General features: G+C 46.1%; 1 protein-coding gene across 1 annotated transcript in view; it reads right to left on the reverse strand.

The window, feature by feature from the left end:
- CACNA2D3 (calcium voltage-gated channel auxiliary subunit alpha2delta 3) overlaps positions 1 to 19825 on the reverse strand; it is a 931343-nt gene that overhangs the window by 57982 nt on the left and 853536 nt on the right. Inside the window, exons 32-33 of the mRNA XM_006143064.2 lie at positions 14291 to 14353; positions 10742 to 10812 (exon numbers count right to left, since the gene is read on the reverse strand). Coding sequence (XP_006143126.1) covers positions 10742 to 10812; positions 14291 to 14353 — 134 coding nt within the window. The remainder of the gene's footprint in view (positions 1 to 10741; positions 10813 to 14290; positions 14354 to 19825) is intronic.

A 19825-nucleotide genomic window follows, 5' to 3' on the forward strand; every position in this document is an offset into this window, starting at 1 on the left:
CTTGAACCATGGTCGACTACAGGGGAGTCCAGCGACATAGCCATTATGCCAACTACTGGTCCCCTGACTTTCCCTCTTTCTCTTGATCTCTCCCCACAAGTACATGCACTCTAAGGCAAAAACCTCTTACGGGAAAAAAAAAAAAAAAAAGGTGCTCAGGCTCTTAAAAGTACACTGTTCCTGAAGACCCAGGGACGGCATTGAGATGTAATGGTTCAAGTGCTAGCTTTCAAGTCAGCAGCACTGAGTTCAGATTGTACCCTGTCCACTTATAACAGCATTTTCTTTTTAAAAATTCTCTTGGTGCCTCAGGACCAGCAGTTAGCATAATGGCGATGTCGCTGGACTCCCACGTAGTCGACCGCAGTTCACGTCCCGGACCTGGTGGCTTAAAACTCACGCCAGGCGCATGTGCGTGCATGCCCAAGATCCCGAGAGGAGAACGGAGGAGAAGGGACTGCAGTGTGGACATCCCCCAGGGGGTTGATTCCGCACTTTCTGTCTCTTTGTCTCTCTCTGTCTGTCTGGCGAGCGCACGCACCCTATAGCAAAAACCTCTCCAAAAAAAGAGCCTCTCTTGGTGCCTCAATGTCCTATCTATGAAATGGTGAGAAGACGGGTACTATGAGGGTGGTCATGACGATGAGAGATTATCCAGGTACGAGTTTAGCAAGGTGCCTGGCCCACGCGAAGCATCAGCAGGAGGGAGGGATGCAGCTGCTGTGAATATTAATATGAGGAGTCTTCAAAAAAAAAATCTCATGGGAAATGCGGATTATGAAAAAAAAACTATCCCCAGATGTAAAAATAACATGTTTTTGCACCAAAATAAACTCATATTTCAATTCCATTTTTCCATGAACTTTGGGAAGTTGCCTCATATGTTTTTTATTGTCACTAATAATTAATGGGATGGTGTTTAATGCAATGGGACTGTATCCAGATTTGACCCAGCTGGATGGAGGATGACAAGACTCCAGGTTTTCTTAGCCTATTGGCACCATCGTATGCAGGGAAAAATTCATGCTTGTTACCACAGTACAAAGTATCTTCAGAGGCTGTGCTGGGGTTACCAAGGGATGATGCAGGAACTTCGGTCCATGGGCTTCTTAGCCAAGAACCATGATAACCACGCCAATGCCTATTGAACCTATTCAGCAGCCAGATGCAAGGTACTCTGCTATGCACAGCCCTGCGGGACAGAGTCTAATCATCCCCATTTCAGAGGGGCAAACCAAGCCTGAGCCAGCCAGAACATGCCCAAATTCACACAGCTAACAGTGTGGAGCCAGGAGTTTTTGATAGTTGGGTGCCAAGCTGAATCGAATTTATCCTGCTCTCTGCACAGAGGCTGGCTCTGCAGGATTCTAGGAGCTGCTTAGAATTCAGACCGGTGTCCCATCCCATGGTCTGGGAGACTCAGAAAATACTGCCCAAGATAAGGTCTCCCATCGCAAGGGAGGAGCAACTCTCAGCCCAAGCCGAGGGGCTGCTGAGGGGTCACCGGGTCACGCCAACCAGCTGGCTGGGCTTGTGAGAAAGCAGCTTTTGCTATGGTAACCGGCCTGACAGGCAGATGGCAGGAACTCAGGATTCTCCTTGGCTCTGTTTCAAAGGCTCTAGCTTGCGAGTGTGGAGGCCAAGCAAAATTGCTCTGGGGCAGCCCCCAGGCCAAGGTTCCTGTCTTTCATTTGCAGGAGGAGGCTTTCCAGATACCATTGCCATTGAGAAGGTTAGGAAACCAGCCTTCCCTGTCTTCTCCGCACTTAGACAGCTTTAACTAGATGGTGCAGAGAGAGAGACTTCCAGATTATTACCCTTTTTGAAGTGACTCTGTTACTGTTTGAAATAACTCCATTTTGTGGCTACCTGGATCCTGTTGGGCTGATTATAGTTAAAGAACATGATAATTGCCTGCTGTCATGTGGCTCTAAAATAAGCCCTGGGAGTCCTGCCCAGCCCAAGAGTGGTGCACGGCACCGAGCAGCGGGAGTGGATCCCCCATGACATCACCGCCAGGCCACTTCAACTGTGGGCCACTGTGATGATGTCATCATTAGCAGCCCTGCACTCCCCAGAGAGATCACTTTGGAACTTCAAGGGCAGGGAGGGACTCTGAAGGAGCAGCTCTGTGCAAGGCTAAGGGAGCCCTGGCCACCCCACAGCCTGTGCTGGTTAGAAGCTTGGACGGCAGGCTTGTGACATTAGGACGTGTTTAATTAACACCATTCGGCTCCTGCTATTCTTTTCCAAGGAGACAAAAATCACAACCAAGAAAAATATTTCTTCTAGGAGTTAGGTGGAGTTTGTTTCAAGGCATGAACTCTGCTCATTTAGGCAGGTTAGCAACTGCGAAGACCAAGCATCGTTGTCTGTTATGTGCCACCAGGACATGTCATTCACCTGCCAGGAAGTTTACTCATCAAATCAGCTCACTCTGGCTAAACAACTGGCCTAAAAGCAACCCTGAAACAGCTTCATCTTTGTAAATACAAGCTTGAACCATGACAAGCAAGGCATCAGACACAGAGACCCACCTCTCACGGGACACCACTAAGCAATTCGGAATCTAAAAGTTGGAGAAGCAAAATAACTCACTCACAGAGGTTTAAAAAATACATAACTTTTGCTGAGCTAAAAAAATGGATTATCTGGGGGGGGCAGCTTTCAGCTTGCTAGTGAGAGGCACAGAGGAGGAAGATAGAGAATTCTTTACAAAGGGGCTGTCACCATGGGAAGCCCTTACTCATTCTTACGTCTCCAGGGGCGAGGACAGTTCAGCTGTTGATCTGAGAGAGAAAAGCCAAAATACGCTCTCCCAGGGCCAACAGGTGGCATAGCGGTTAAGACACTGGACTCTCACGTGGCATTCGAGTTCTGGATCTGGTGGTTTGAAACTCATGCCAAGCACATGTGCATGTGTGTACAAAATCCAGAAAGGAGAATGGAGGAGAAGGATTGCAGCGTGGCCATTCCTCTGGAGGATGATTTCTCATTTTCTCTGTCTCTCTGGCAAGCACATGTGCCCTATGATGAAAATCTATTAAAAAAAAAAAAAGTAAAAAACAACAAACAAAAAACAAAATGCGCCCTCCCGTCTCCCTTGCTCACACTGGTCATATCTACTCTCAGTGGGTGTGTGTGCATGCATGCCCAGAATCCTGAGAGGAGAATGGAGAAGAAGGGACTGTAGTGTGGCCAGCTCCCCTGGAAGGGGATTTCTTGTTTTCCGTCTCTCTGTCTCTCCAGCAAGCTCATGTGCCCTATAGCAAAAATCTCTCCAGAAGAACAAAGGGAGAGTCAGCAGGCAGTGTAATGGTTAAGGCGCTGGACTCCCACACGGCCAACCATCGTTTGAGTCCTGGACCTGGCAGCTTGCTTTCTCACTTTCTCTCTCTCTCTGGAGAATTGAAAATAATAATAATTAAATAATAATTCTATAAAAAGAAGAAGAAGAGGAGGAGACCCTTTGGCCTTCTGAGAAACCACAAGGATGTTAAAAGAAAAAAAAATGCAGAGCTAACCTCCAAGTTCTGGATATTTGATAAAAACAATAGCCACATTTTTATCCTTCAGTGAGAATTTCTTTCTTTTTATCTTTAAATAATTATTTATCTAATTTTCTTTATTATTATTATTATTTTTTTTTTTAATTTGACCAGAGAGAGAGGAGAAGTGAGAAAGTAAGCCACCAGGTCCAGGACTCAAACCATGGTTGGCTGTGTGGGAGTCCAGCACCTTAACCACCACACAACCTGCCAGCCCCAAGAATTTAATTTCTTTACCTTTTCTAAAGTTTTTTTTTTTTTTTTAATTGAAAGAGAGAGAAAGACAAGAACCCTCAAAGAGTCTTATGCTAGGATCTTCCCTGTAGACTTTCCCAGCTAGCCGCACTCACGGACATACATGTTCATGCTCCTGGTGTGTCCAGGCCAACTCAGAAACTCAACTCCAATCTCCCGCATGGCTTCCAGCATGGCAGAGCACAGCATTACACTGCACTACCACTGTACCACCACGCCAGGGCCTCTTTATTTTTTGAAAACTGTTGCTCTTTCCTTGGGCTCCATGTTGAACTCATTTCAATCTTCCCTGGATCTCCTTGGCTCAAATATCCTAAAAGTTATACTTGTTGCTCTTTAACAACTGGCAGCATGTATCCAGGTTAGAGACCAACTCCCCTAAAGTTAAGTGAGCTGGGGGGGGGGTTCTTTCACTTGTTGGGGAGAGGAGGAGGTAAACTAGGAAGGTGTGAGAGATACTCTTATTCACCCCTTATCAGCAATCTGCCCAGTATTGTGTGTGGCTAGATGTCCTACTTGAGGTTAAACCTGAGTTTTGTTCATTGCTTGGCGTTCTGCTCTAGCGTAGGCTGTTGAGAGCCCCTGGTGGGGGATCTCTAGGGGAATGATCCACCATCAAGGCCCTGAAAGCAGGGCTCCTCCTATCACACCTACAAGAAGGAAGCAGACACCAGAAGGTCATCTGAGAAGTAGACCTCAGAAAGATGAGCTGAGGCTCTTCTGTCTAAGAAGGGGTAGATCCAAGCAAAGTCTGAAAAGAAAGAAGAGAAGGAAATGGAAGTCCTTGATCGCAGGCCAGGCAGTGGCTCATGGAAACACGCCTGGATCCACATGGGAAGAATCTTGGGTTCGTGTCCCAGGACCTCCCTGTGTAAGCCAAGTACATGTGCTGGTGATCCAGGCCGGCTAAGACTGCAATTGGTTGCAGCATGGAGACTCCATTAGGGATGCCTGTCTGTCTGTCTATGTATCTCTCTCTCATGGAAGAAACAAAGATGAAGTATCTGATCAGAGTGCTGACATGCATCAGCCCTTGCTTCGTGATATGATCCATGCACGTCAGCTGATCATGTGCTGCAAGGATTCTCCCCTGTGATTATGGTGAGCTGTCCAGGAGCAGGTGGGGAGTCTCCTGTCAGCTTGTGTGTACCCTCAAGCTGGGACACTTCAGTTACTCACACATTATTCCATTTAATCCTCACTCACAGGTATAGGAATAATTATCTTAGGCCTATTTTGCTGCAGAGAAAATGGAAATTTGGGGGTAAAAATGGCCAAAGATCCAGCAATTCTAGTTGCAGCAGCTAGACTGGTACCAGCTGCTTTTAACTTAAGATCTCTTCTATGAGAGAGACAGAGAGAGGTAAAGAGGCAGCAAGAGAGAAAGACAGCCCCAGACACCATGCTCCATCCCCGGTTGCATCCAGACCCACATGATGAACAAGCCTGAGCCCAGGGTGCTCAGGGGAGGTCTCTGGATGTGAACACAGAACCTTCCAGTAGATGTCCCTCATACAGTACCTCATACAGTACCAATGAGCCACCTCTGGCTCCCTGAAATCTCCTATTTCAAGCCCATAGCATCGCAGAGGCCCTATTAGGAACCCAGCATCCTCCTGTGACTGTTCTTGTCCCCCCGCCATGCGCCTGCCTACTTGACATTGAATATGCATTTCCAGGGGTGAGGACAGTTGACTTCTAATAAATGGGTTTTGAAACTAGGTTTTTGGTTTTTATTTTAGTAGCTATAAAAGAGACCTGCCACTGTAAATAACAACAAAGAGAACCACAGAATATGAATCTTGAGAACTGCTATAACAACAGAGAACCACAGAATATGAATCTTGAGAACTGCCAATGCAATGGTTTTCTAGACTTGAACACGAGTGAACAAGGAAAACAACTAACATGAAAAACACTGAGTCATGAATCAGGGAGTCCACTTACATTCCATGATAAGAATGAAGAAGTGTTTGAAGGTCTCTGGAACACAAAAAGCTGACCAGGCATATGCTATCCTATGATAGCCATAGGAAGCCTGGAAGTATGGCTTGGTCTAACCAGTTATCTACTTAAGCTAAGAGAAATCTGGGCTGTCTTATCACTCAGTTAATTTGGCATCTGGAAAGCTCTGCTTGGCAGATAAGACAATGCTGAGCTAACTTCTTCCTCAGCTGTTCTTGACCCCTCCAAGACCACTGAGAGAAGTCCCATGTGCAGGGCAATTACACATAAAAACAGGCAAAGGGCAAGAGCTAGAAAATTCCGTATTCAGACTGCAGAGTGTTTGAATCTAGCTCTGCTACAGAGTCTTAGGGAAAGTTCATAATCCCATGGTCTATTACTTCTATCTACAAAGTGAGTCTATTTATACCAGGGCTGGCCTCATAGGTGTGCGACCCGCATAATCAAACAGCTCTGCGTTGGGACGGTCCCACGCTTTAATTTTCTGCTTTTGGTGTCTTGACATTCTTGAGACTTTATGAGTGATAGGCCCTGCATTTCTCCTTTGCATTGAGACCTGCAAGGGGTAAGGTTTGTCAAGTGTGACCCAGGCTGGTGTGTAGTAGGTGCTTGGGAAAGGCAGCCATGTTAGCTCCTTCCCATTCCTGAAGCTATTGGCCTGCTGTCTGGGCCCTGCATACTGGCCATATGTCAGCAGGGTAGACAGAGTCAGGTCAAAGACTCAGCTGAAGTGAATGAGAGGAACCAGTTTTGGCTTAAGGTCCTTTAAGGTCCTTTCACATGCTGCTGTAGGACTTTCTCAAAACTCTCTCAGGTTAACTTATTTATGAGAATCTGCAGATTTCCTTCCACGTGGCACTGCGGACCCAGGAGTGGCTGTTTCTTCTCTGCCAGGCGGGATGGTGAGTGTGGAAACATTTAAGAGGGTCTGGCAAGTGGCATGGTAGTTAAAGTGTTGGATTCCCATATGGCTGACCATGGTTCGAGTCCTGGATCTGGCAGCTTGCTTTCTCACTTTACCTCTCTCTCTCTCTCTCTGGTAAATTACAACATAACAATGATAAATAAAATTAAATAATTATTTTTAAAAAAATTCAAAGATAAAGACCACTGTCCCATAGGCAAACATCACCCCACTTCTCTAGAGAGGGGCAGCAAAGGTGGACCAGAGGGAGACAGGGTCAAGGGGTCAGGGGGCTGGCAGTGATGCAGTGGTCAGACGTGAGGCCCTGTGAGGCTGACCCATGTGGGAGGCTTGGGTTCATGTCTAAAGGCCTCCTCACAAATGCCTGGCATGCTACCTGAGGCTGGTGGCCGACTGAGGCATCAGGACCCTGTTAGGAGTTCTCTCTCATTTGTGGACAGAATAAGAAAATTAAAAATTAAAAAAAAAATTACAAGAAAGTTGCTATTGTTTGTCTAAGTGACAAAAGCTCTCTCTCTCTCTCTGGTAAATTACAACATAACAATGATAAATAAAATTAAATAATTATTTTTTAAAAAATTCAAAGATAAAGACCACTGTCCCATAGGCAAACATCACCCCACTTCTCTAGAGAGGGGCAGCAAAGGTGGACCAGAGGGAGACAGGGTCAAGGGGTCAGGGGGCTGGCAGTGATGCAGTGGTCAGACGTGAGGCCCTGTGAGGCTGACCCATGTGGGAGGCTTGGGTTCATGTCTAAAGGCCTCCTCACAAATGCCTGGCATGCTACCTGAGGCTGGTGGCCGACTGAGGCATCAGGACCCTGTTAGGAGTTCTCTCTCATTTGTGGACAGAATAAGAAAATTAAAAATTAAAAAAAAAATTACAAGAAAGTTGCTATTGTTTGTCTAAGTGACAAAAGCAATGACTATAAGGGAAAAATAAAAAGTGGAGGTCAATGATGGGAGATGGTGTCCTCCTCCCTGAGCCTGTCTTTCTAGAGAAAATGGTTTGTAGGGCTCTTGCATGTGAAACACCCTTTAAAAAAAAAAAAAAAAAACTATTTTATTTAACTTTATTTATTTATTTATTTTAATTTGACCACAGAGGGAGGGAGAGAGAGAAAGTGAGAAAGCAAGTCACTATGTCCAGGATTTGAACCACAGTTGGCTATGTGGGAGCCTGGCACCCTTAACCACCATGCCACCTGCCAGCCCCTGAAACTCCTTTCTTTAGGACTGGGGATAAGCCAATGAAGTTAAGAAGCTTTGTGTCAGGGGCACTGTCCCAGATGCTGAGATGACAGGTCAGAAGAGTGAACCCTGCCTTGCTTTACCTGGGCTGACCCCCCTTGCCAAAGCAACTCAGCCTCCATGTATCCTATGTTTGGGGGTGTGGTGTGGTTCGACCTGGTGCACAACTTTCAGTCCCACAGTATTGTCAGTGACTCCCGGCTACACCCTTACAGATTTCTAAAGGAAAGGACTGTCAACCTTATGCTGAGCAAGCACCCGATGAGGGAAGGGCAAGGGCACTCAGGTCTGACTTCAAGGCCAATGGCTCACCAGGAGGAGAGACCTCACCACCAGGTATCATGGGGAGAGGTGTGAACTAAGAGAAGTGTTGCCTGGTGACAAGCAGAAAGCAAAGCCACGACAGAGCACAGATCCACAGCAGCAAGCGATTACTGAGCCCCGACTGCGCGCCAGGCACTGTGTGAAGAGCTTCATGCTTATTAGCTCATCACCTCTGGCAGCAACCCTTGGGATTACTATCATCATCTTCAGTTCCACATAAGGAAACCAAAGTTTGCAGAGGTAACCTGACTTGTTCTAAGCCATGCAGCTGGTAAACGGCAGACCCCAGGCAGTTGGACTTCTAAAATCCAAATTCTTGTTAGTCCCAGTGAGGAGATCTTCAAAGAGGTCTCCAAGGTTCATCCACTGAATTCTGGATGACAACACTTGCTGTAGTCATTAAGAAAAATGGGCCAGGGGGTGGTGCAGTGGGAATGCAACTGGGTCCACATGGGAAGGTCCTGGGTTCACATCCTGGGACATTCCCATGCACACCAGCCATGTGTCTGCATGAACATGATCTGGGCTGGTTGAGACTGGAATGGATTGTGGCATGGGGACCCTGTTGGGGATGCCTGTCTTTCGTGTCTCTTGCTCGCCTTTTTTTTTTTCTTAAGAATTATTCAATTTTATTCAATGCTATTATTTTATTTTATTGAAGTTGACTAGAGAAAGACAGAGAGAGAGAGAGAGAGAGAAGGAAAGTGAGAAAGCAACCTGCCAGGTCCAGGACTCGAACCGCAGTCATTCACATGAGAGTCCAGCCACCCTAACCACCACACCACCTGCTGGCCCCATTGTCTCTCTCTCATAGACAAACTAAATGAATAAACTTTAAAACAAAAATGGAATAAAGTCTCAAACCCCTTCTTTTTCTCAAATATGTTGGCTACTCTTAGTGTAAAAGTAAGTTCTAGATTCATGCCAACTACACTTCACTTGCATTAAGGAAAAGACTAGAAGTTTAAAATCCCATTAAAATCACTCCCTGTCTCCCACCAAACAGTCTGAAATGAATATCCAGGAGGGAAAAAGAAAAAAAAAAAAGTTTGTTAAAAGAAGTTGAAAAATATGCCTCCAAATGAGAAACATGTGTGCGATTATTCTTCCTCTTTTGTCTCCTCCCCCCACCAGGCTGAAAACAAGCTAACTTGATTCAAATGTACACATGCGCAGAAAGATAGGAAAGTTGGTGCCCTGGCGACAGACATGGAGGAGCTGCTGTGGAAAGCCCTACAGACACCCAAGCCCACTCCAAGCAGAGTTTGCAGGCATGTGCTCCATGACTCGTGGCAAAGAAAACAGGACTAGGGGTCTTAAAAGGGAACTGGGCAGGAGTGAACCATCTGCTGTAGGCAGGCCGGAGATATTAGAGGGGGTTAGAGATTGTAGAAGGGCTGGTGTGCTATTCATTTTTTTATATCATTTCTTTATTCCACCCCCCCCCCTTCTGGCAGAAATGGGCAATGGAATTTCAAAATCTGGGTCTTCATTTTTGAATTCCTCACTTTCAGCAGTGCTCAGTTGGTCTTGTTGACCGGCTTAAAAGCCTGAGTTCCTGAGCTAACACTATTCAGCTGCCTGGAAGTGGGAACCTAAAGGCCAGTCCTTGCCACTGGCTGCTGGTGTGCAGTGGCTCTCACAGGCAAGCTGGAGGTCCACCCTCGTATTTCCTATGATATATTTAAAGGTATCCAATAAACCCTGAAAGAACCACCTCAAAGGCTGCCATTCTTCCTGGGAGGCCAAGGAGAAGGGAGACGGCACTGACTCCCGGGAAGACATTCCGGCATCTTGATCTCACGCAGCCTTTCCCACAGGTTTAGGTGTTCCCCAGAATGTGGCTGGTGCGCCCACGAGGGACCTGTGAGCTTGAGAAAGTCATTCTGGACAAGCTGTACTTGGGCCTGGGAGAGTCCTCCCAACCTAGTTCAGTAGTTCAATAGTACCCAAGGGAATGTGGCACCATCCGGAATTTTTTTCAGCGATGATCTTGAACTGATCTCCATCAGGAGCAGGTTTTGAGAACTTTCACCTGATTTTGCTAACATTCCAACTACAAGATTTTACGTATCCCCTGCCATCCCTGAGTTCCAGATTTCTAGGGAGCTTCCTTGGCTTGTCCACGTGAGACAAAAAGTGCTCCTCCTTTCTAGCCAGGTGGAAACATTCCTACTGCTGTGCAGCGACCTGCTGAAGACTGACATAATCACGGCACAGTGCAGACTCCTGCTTCAATATTCGCCTCCAATAAACTCTGCTGGCTGAACAGGAAGCCCATTGTGAGCTGTTTCTGAGACTCTTAACACTCATGCAAGAGGCATCGGATTTCAGCGAGAGATCTGCTAGGCCATGAGCACAAGTGCAAACCAGCTCCAGGGTCAAGTCTGGGCTTGCTTTATTTGACCTCGGTTTGTTTTATTTTATTTAGGCAAACTTTTTTTGAGGGACACGGGGGACCATAAAATCCTTACCTTTTAAAGGAGCCCATTGTTAACAATTTGTTCATCACAGCTCCCTCGACCTCACCGAAAAAGTCTCCCGTCTGTGGGAAAGAAAAGACATGAGGAAGGGTCGATAAATAATGCACCCGAACAGCAGAGGAGAAATGGAAACGGATGCAGTCTATGTGTCCCCCTCCAAAGGGAGCTAAAGGTGGGTCTCCAGGATCCTGGTCCTGATCCATACATGTGGGAAAGCTTTTAACATTCATGAGAAGTTACGGGATTATAGAGTGAACTAGAGAACAGATGTGAAGGCTTCAACAACACATGGAGGGGAGGCCTTGCATAACACATGCTGCAATTCAAGCACCCAAGGACACGCGCGTGTGCACGTGCACACATACACATACAGACACAATCATCCTTGGATGGAACAGGCATTAATCCCTTGCACATAATCCCTTGTGATTAAAGTGCTACTTCATACAACAGAAACAGGCTGTGAAATGGCTTCCTCAGCAGTAATAAAAAGAATTGTTTATAATTCCTGGATGACCTGTTTAGGGAAATATAGCAGGCCTCTTCTCTGATCCTATAAATTTCCTGCAGTTGAGAACAAGTCCTTTCTCAAAATCACTTTCTGAGAAACTCTTGCGTGTTGTCCATAGGCAGTTCGTTTATTGGCCAGGAGTAAGAGGAGCCTCTGGAGGAGGTAGCATGGCCATTCAACTGCTAATGGCTGCCTTCAGGTCATCTGAGGCCCTGAAGACTTTCCCCAGTACAAGGCTGCTGCTTTTGCAAGTCCTGTTCTTGGTGCTGGCTGAGACTGCAAACTTTGCTGAAATGAAGGAGGAGCATCCTTGTGTGTGATGACTTCTGGAGGCACAATCATCCCAGGTGCTCCATGGGAGGGCGCACACAGTGCAGTGGGACAGAGCTTGTGTCAATGGCCTTCTGCCAAATACCCTGGAATGAGCCAGTGCAGGCCAGAAGAAATCTCTGACTCTACTTTGGGTGCTCTGAAGCTTTGCGTGTGGGTGGGTGGAGGGCATTACAGTAAGAATCCAAATTATATAAATTCGGTTTTTTTTTTTTTGAGAGGTTTTTGCTATAGGGCATGTGTGCTCGCCTGATAGACAGAGAGAGACAGAAAGCGAGAAATCATTCCCCGGGGGGGATGGCCATGCCACAATCCCTTCTCCTCCATTCTCCTCTCGGGATCTTGGGCACGTGTGCACACACACCTGGCATGAGTTTTAAGTAATCTCTGACTCTACTTTGGGTGCTCTGAAGCTTTGCGTGTGGGTGGGTGGAGGGCATTACAGTAAGAAATCCAAATTTATAAAATTCGGTTTTTTTTTTTTTTGAGAGGTTTTTGCTATAGTGCACATGCGCTCACCAGAAAGACAGAGAGACAGAGAGAATAGAAAGTGAGAAATCACCCCCCCAGGGGGGATGGCCACACCACAATCACTTCTCCTCCATTCTCCTCTTGGGATCTTTGGTATACATGCACATGCGCCTGGCGTGAGTTTAGGCCACCAGGTCCAGGACTCAAACCGCGGTCGACGACATGGGAGTCCAGTGACATAGCCATTACGCTAACTGCTGGTCCCTTACATAAATTCTTTAGGTTAAGTATGAACTAAACCCCAACTCACTGCAACTGAGTGGCCTCTACCGTACTCCTGAGAATTTTAGAATGGCATGGCATACAGAGAGAGAGACTCTAGCAAAATGTCAGGGAAGAGAGGGGGGAGGAAGGAGGAAACATTTCTCTGCTGGAATACCTAGCACCTCCTTTCTTACACAGAGTAACTTGGAAACTTTTGCTAACTCTCTGGGTGTGTGCTGCTGCCAGGAGCAAGGAGGACATTTGTACTTGGTGTGTGTAAATATGCCAGTGTCAATGGAACTGGTTGTTAGATGAAGACGAATTATCCTAATTGGGGTGTAGGAAGCCAGACAACATCAAACAAGCCCAGGCTGAGCAGCTGGCAGGCTCTGGGGAGGTCATGTTGCAGGCCTGTTCCGTGGAGGGGTAAAGTAGGGACTCTGCAGTGGCCATGGCTTTGTCCGAGTTGCTATTCCAATGGTTTGTTGGTTAGCCCCGGACTCACCACTGGAAGGCATCCACTGTGTCCTTCCTGCACCCGGGATCAGGCTCTTATCTCCGCCTTCTAGGACTATGGTAGAAACAGAGCTTCTCTTCCCAAGCGATTAATGGGGGTTCTCGCTCCATAGATTCTCGAATGTCCACATGGTCTTCCTCCCAGCCAAATGAGCTTATTACCATAGGCCGCCGGACATAGCTACTACTTGAGACTGGCCATGTCTCTGGCTCATTCATCCTCATGGCCATCGGCCATCCACTGTCCAATGATTTCAGCATCGGAGGAGACTGCACTAAGCATTTTAATTCTCAGTGCAATTTTTTTTAACCCATTTTAACAAGCCCATGGATAAGAGGGAAATGGGAAGGACAATTCTTTAAGTTTCTTAGAGCTTTCATTCATTAATTAATGAACTATTAAGCTCAGAGCCTACAGAGTCACACATAAGGACAATCAGCTAATGTATTAAGCATTAATGAATCTACCGATGATTATGAAATAACGTTAAGTGATTCAAAAGGGACTTAATTATGAAATATCAGTATCATCCAATAACAGCATTGGAACAAATCCTACATTGCCAACTATCCTTATTTTAGAGAGACTATCAGAAAGCCCAGGTGGGTTAGGCCGTGGTCATAGTTCCCAACACTAGTTAAGGGAAAGAACTAGCACAAAAACCATCTGCCTTTTCTGTTACTATGACTTCATTATATTGCCCTGCTAAACTTGTCTTTTACCTTCTTTTCATATGCTAAATTTAATTTATAATCACAGGGAATGTTTTAATGCAGAAAGTCGGAATGGAAAACGCCTATGTTTCTCTATTAGACCGCCGGCAAGTGGAATGCTCACTTTGATTTTCAGGTGGCCATTTCTGTGTTTGGTGCAGGCTTGCTTTCTTTCCATTTTCTCTCCCTTTCCTACCCACACAGACGTGGCTCAATCAGATGAAGGCTATCCCTTGTCTACCTCTAGACCCTCTGAGAGCCCCAGTTCAATTTTGAACTTAGATAACTGATGTTGAAAAAGCAAAAACCAGAAAGAAAACCATAAGCCATAATTATGCAGGGGCATGTGTGGGTGGGTAAAATATCAGAAGAAGAAAACCTCCTAAAGTTGCCCTAACTCTTTAAAGCACCCCCACCCTGGAGGCAAAAATTCTTTAAGGGGCACAGACAGTTCTAAAGCAAAGAGTTCTATAAATTGGACATTTTATGAGTGAGAGAACAGACCCTGGGCTCTGCAGCCACCTTCCACCCCCCACTGGGAGGTAAAAACTCTTCAGGCCCTGCTGAGAAGTAGGCTGTGGCATTCGTAGGGGGATGGAAATAAGGTTTTCTAATCTGCTGTTATTACCTTTTAAATATAGATCATTGTCTCAAAGTGTACCCCCGTCATTTGCTTCCCCTACCAAACCCATGCCGAGCCCCTTACTTTGAGTTGGGGGAAATGTTTCACTCACCTGTGTATAGTCTTCTGACACCAGAATAAATCCATTATTGTCTATGAGGTAACAGTTCACAGTCTAGAAAACAAAAACAAAACAAAACAAATCCCACAGCTTCCACGTGGAGTCCTGAGACTGCTTTTACATGGAATGACAGACTCCCATCCTCAGAGAAACCCATGTTTTTGGAGGGGCGTTGTTGGCAGGGAGTTGCAAATACCTGCAGATTCTACTAGTTAGGGTCACGATTAAGCAAACCTCAGTATTCCTTTCCACAACAAACAACACAAATAAAACCCTGAAAAAAAAAAATAAAAAGCCTTGCACAACTCAGATTGGGATAAAAAGACTGTATATTAATCGACGATGAATTAGAGTTGGTCTTCGTTTTATTTTCCTTTAGACGGCCTGAATAATATTTCTCAGGAACAAAGCGTTTAAGGCCGCTGAGCCTGAATTCTTGGCGGCTGAAGGGCAGGCTGTTTGAAAGCAGAACACCAGCACAGTGCCATTACTCTAATGATGTATTAATGAAAACACCGTGTCAGCTCAGAGGACCATCAGGGGACCAGGTAATATTTTTTAATTTGTTCATACACTGAGGCAGGGGGGAAGGGGCAGACTTCTGTTAAAGGGGCCCCTCAGGCCTCCTAAAGGTTTTCAAACTGTGTTTTTAATTGGGAGCTGGCTCTGGGGGCAGGGCTGTTAGCTTTTGGTAGCTCAGACTTCTACATGGTAGAAAGCAAGGTAAACCCCAACCTCTGCTTCCCCCACACTACTTTAATCTCCAGTGAATGATTTGCTACAGGCTAAGTTTTAATTACAGTACTGTGGAGTTTAAACTTAAGGTTTAATTCCGTCCTTGATGTAACTCAGTTTCTATTTATTGCAGCTTTGCATACCGACTGCAACATTTAATTTGTAACATATCTTTACCCTGAGCTAAATTCCGCCTAGCTGCAGGCCACCGCAGGGCTGGTGTTTTCTGGGACATTGGCCTATGCACACGGTTGGGTTTAGTTGGCTACATCCGTACATCAGTGAGTTGGTCAGGAAGGGCCAATTCTTTGTACTAGACAGTGACTGCGGAGTTGATAGATGACTAACCCTCGACCAGCACCCTTTATAAAATAATCGGCTGCATTGCTGAATAACAGAGCTTCTCTCGTCACCCAGAGGGGTCAGACACACGACCCTGGGAACCTGTTCCTACTCTTGCTGTGTGAAGATGCCCTGGGCTTTGGGGACGCTCCTTTGGTCCTGGTGGGAGCCTTGATAAACTCTCTAGTCTCAGGAGCCGGCATTATGGAAGTGATTTCCATAGAGCTGTGCTTCCAATATGGTAGCCACTAGCTTAATGCACATTAAAGATCATTTTAACTGAATTTAAATGAAATAGTACAGGGCTGGCAGATGGTGTGGTAGGTAAGGTGCTGGCCTGTGGTTCAAGTCTTGGACCTGGCGGCTCACTTTCTCACCCTCCCCATCTGTCTCTAGTCAGATTAAAAGTAATAATAAATAAAACTAAATAATTACTTTAGAAGATGAAATACAACTACAAAGCACATCCTCAGTTGCTTGGGTCATACTGTGAGGATTCCATGGCTACCCGTGCCTAGTGGCTGCACTTAAAAAAAATTTTGGGGGAGATGTTTTGGCTATAGGGCACCTGAGCTCACCAGAAAGACAGAGAGAGACATAGAGACAGAAATTGAGAAATCACCCCCTAGGGGGATGGCCACGCTGCAATCATTTCGCCTCCATTCTCCTCTCGGGATCTTGGGCACGCACGCACACACGCCCGGCATGAGTTTAAGCCACCAGGTCCAGGACTCAAACTGCGGTCGATTACATGGGAGTCCAGCGACATAGCCATTACGCTAATTATTGGTCCCCACAGCAATTCCCAAGTGAATATCTGGAATCAAGAGACTCAGACGTAGCGTAAGGGCATTTTCTATGTGTATCCACCATTGGCTAAGGATAATCTATGGAAGAAAGAGTCCATTCTAGGCCAGAGTCTAGAAATGCATCTGCTGATCCACTCATTCTGTCGTTTGTCTGCATCCAGCCTGATGGGGGAGGGAGAGCAGGAGAAGGGCTGGCCAGAACTCCTGGGGGACATGATACCTACCTTCCTCTTCCTCTGAAGGTGCCTCTCATTCTGCCCTGGCACAGAAGACTGGGGACCAGAACACATTCCTCTACACTGAGCCCCAGCTAGCTTTGTTTCTTGGGCCACAGTCTACTTAACATTACCTTTTTTTATTTACAGTAGGGTATGTGTGCACACACATAAGGAAGACAGAGATCTCTGCCTGTAAAGCTCTCCTCATGCTTCAGGCACTGCCTTTGGAGTCCACCCTGGGGTGACTTAAATGTGACCTCCCCAGAGGAGCCTTGCCTGCCCCCTGCTTGCTGTCTACACCACAGCACCCAGCACAGCTGATGACTGTAATCCTTGCCTCCCCTGCTGATCAGGAAGCTTCAGAGCTTCAGGGCCGTGTCTGACTTTGCTCACTGCATCTCCGGTGCTCCTTAGGCACCAGTCACCCAAGAAGGGCCCAGGGGACAGGCCCTGGAGGAAGGAGTGCATGTCACAAGGCTGTGCGTGGGCTCTGAGGTTGACAGGGTGCAATGTGCTCCTGTTTTTGAGAGATTTGGACTATAGGGCATGTGTGCTGCGTGGATAGCCACATTGCAATCCCTTCTCCATTCCCTTCAGGATTTGGGGCACGTGGGAACACATGCCTAGTGTGAGTTTCAAGCTGCAGTTCCAGGACCTGACCCACTATCAGCCATATGGGAGCCCAGCACCCCAACTACTATGCCACTTGCTGACCCCAAGGGTGCAATGTGTTCCTTAGAAGTCTTTAATCAACTCCACTGCCAGGTTCTCCAAGGTACCTGGCTTGGGCTCTGTCTGGGTCAACCTGAGATGCACCTCTATGTGACAAGAGAGCACCTGGCCATGCCACCTCCACCCAGAGCCCAGGGCACTCTTGCCAGGCACTGCCAGGGATACAATGATGGGTGAGGCCAAGTATGTCTGGCAAGTCTGATGGACTAAGGCCAGGTCTTCAGTGCCGTGGAGAAGCTGGAAGCACTGAGCCTAAGGAGTCCCACAACAATTTTTATGGAGCCCTGATCACTTGAGGGCAGCTGGGGGAGAGGAAGGACGGGGTCTCACGGCCCCAGAGAGAAACTATGAACAGAGAATGACACACAGAGAGTCTGCCAAAACCACAGAAAGGATCTTGGTGGGAAGGCAAGTTTGCCAGGGGCCACAATTTAAGTGTTGAAGAGGAAAATGAATGATAGTTTCAGAGTGCAAGCTAAAGACATTGGAGTAACACATCAAGTGCAGAAATCAAGGCAAATGCAGGGCTTGATTTTTAGAGTGTGAACTGTTAAATGAAACTTGAACGCTGGTTTATCCCAGTGGCTGTAGGGGGACCATCACTGGCAATGAAGAAGGACTCACAGCCTGTGTGTACTGTGCCCAGGGAAACCGTGACTTGCCTGAAGTGCGTATACCATTGCCATTGGAGGTTTTAGGTCCAGGAGAACCATTACTCTGAAGGGAAAAATATCTTCAGGCTTTTTGGTTCATAGCTAACACTGATTGGTAGCTTACTACTTGCCAGGAGCTTGCCAGGCATTTTTTATCTTATTTTCTTTTTCTTTCTTTCTTTTGAAGAGAGGTTTTTGCTATAGGGCGTGTGAGCTCACCAGAGACAGAGAGGGACACAGAAACAGAAAGCAAGAAATCACCCTCGAGGGAGGGTGGCCATGCTGCAATCCCTTCTTCTCCAGCCTCCCCTTGGGATCTTGGGCACACACACGCATGTGCCCAGTATGAGTTTAAGAAGCTGAGTCTGGGACTTGAACTGTGGTTGGCAATGTGGGAGTCTAATGACGTAAGCATTATGCCATCTGCTGGTCCCTATCTTAAACATTTTTCACCAGCACACTTTGAGGCAGCTATTTCTATCTTCATTGTGTAGGTAAGGAAACTGAGGCACAGAAAGGTTCAGAAACTTGCCCAAGGTTGCAGTCTGTTACTGTCAGAATCACAGTTTGAAGCTAGCCTCCCTAACCTGTGCCTTTAACTGCTCTGCTGCACCACCTATGAAATCATGAGTGTGTTTGCAAGCCTAAGAAGAGATCTACTCTCTTGTTTTCCTGTGAGGATGTCCCTAGGCAGTGCTGGTTATAGGAAGATAGCCTCTGGCTTTATTTATCAAATTGTTCAACTATCTATCTATCCGGGCAATCAACCACCCACCCACCCACCCAACCAGCTATCTAAATTATCATCCATCCCACCTGCCAACCAACCAACCACCAGTTAACTAACCAATCAACCATCCCCAATTCTCTTCCTGTCAACTGGGATTAGTAGTTGTCCCCACTGTGCCAGTGAAGAGCCTAACACAGGACTGCAGGATACCGATTAACCAATATTATCGGGTCAGTGGAGAAGTCATAATGCATTTTTGCATAGAAAAAAAACATATCATGACTCCTCTGATGATCTAATATTATTGATCTGTGATTTTCTTAAGCTAGTCCAGTAGGACAATGTCTCAAAGATAAATAGGAAGTGTGAGGCCCATTTGACTATCTATGAAAAGTATCCTTGAGCTTCTGAAGGTGTTGATCGTGAAACTTCACAGGGTTCTCTTTCTGAAGCAGAAATTATTTTCAATCTGATCGAGGTTGGGTTTCTGCTAAAACCAGATTGATTAGCTTTTACTGTGCCTACCTTTGACTCATGCAATGATTATAAATACAAATATAAATAGATAGATATCTTAAGAGGTTTTTGCCTTAGGGCATGGGCGCTCACCTGAGAGCAACAGAGACAGAGACAGTGAAAGAGAAAATGAGGAATCACTCCCCCACCCCCACCCAGGGGGTGGCCATGCTGCAATCCCATCTCTTCCATTTTCTTCCTGAGATTTTAGGCACACATGCAAATACACCTGGAATGAGTTTCAAACTGCTAGGTCTGGGACTCGAACTATAGTCAACTATGTGGGAGTCCAGTGACATAACCACTGCACCATCTGCTGGTGTTTTCATACATATATATACATATACACACATGTGTATATATATATCTATATATATATATCTATATATACTGGCATCCAGACCCTCTAGCATTCTATGCTTAACTTTAACCTAGACCTCCTTTTCTATTTCTGTACTTGTTTTTCTTTTGCCTACTTCTTGGAAATTCACTTCTATGTTTTCTGGGTTGGAATTATGTTTGGTTAAGATTTCTTAAATCCTTGTGGTAACCAGAATGATATAAATATAGGATAATTTATAAAGTTGTTATATACTGACAAATGTTTCTCTAATGCAGAAAAAGATTACCTAGGCCCAAGTGGAATAGCCACCATGCTTCTGCCTGACCCAAAACATGGGATCTTGTGTTGTAAAAGCATGAATTTGATGGACAGAGTTAGAGCAATGACAGTTTATCCTTCCATAATTCATGTGTGGGATTCAAATTCCTTAGAGAAAAAGGCAGGGAAA

This window comes from Tupaia chinensis, unplaced genomic scaffold (genome assembly GCF_000334495.1).
Source record: "Tupaia chinensis unplaced genomic scaffold, TupChi_1.0 Scaffold000091_1, whole genome shotgun sequence".
In the NCBI taxonomy this organism is placed as follows: Eukaryota; Metazoa; Chordata; class Mammalia; order Scandentia; family Tupaiidae; genus Tupaia; species Tupaia belangeri.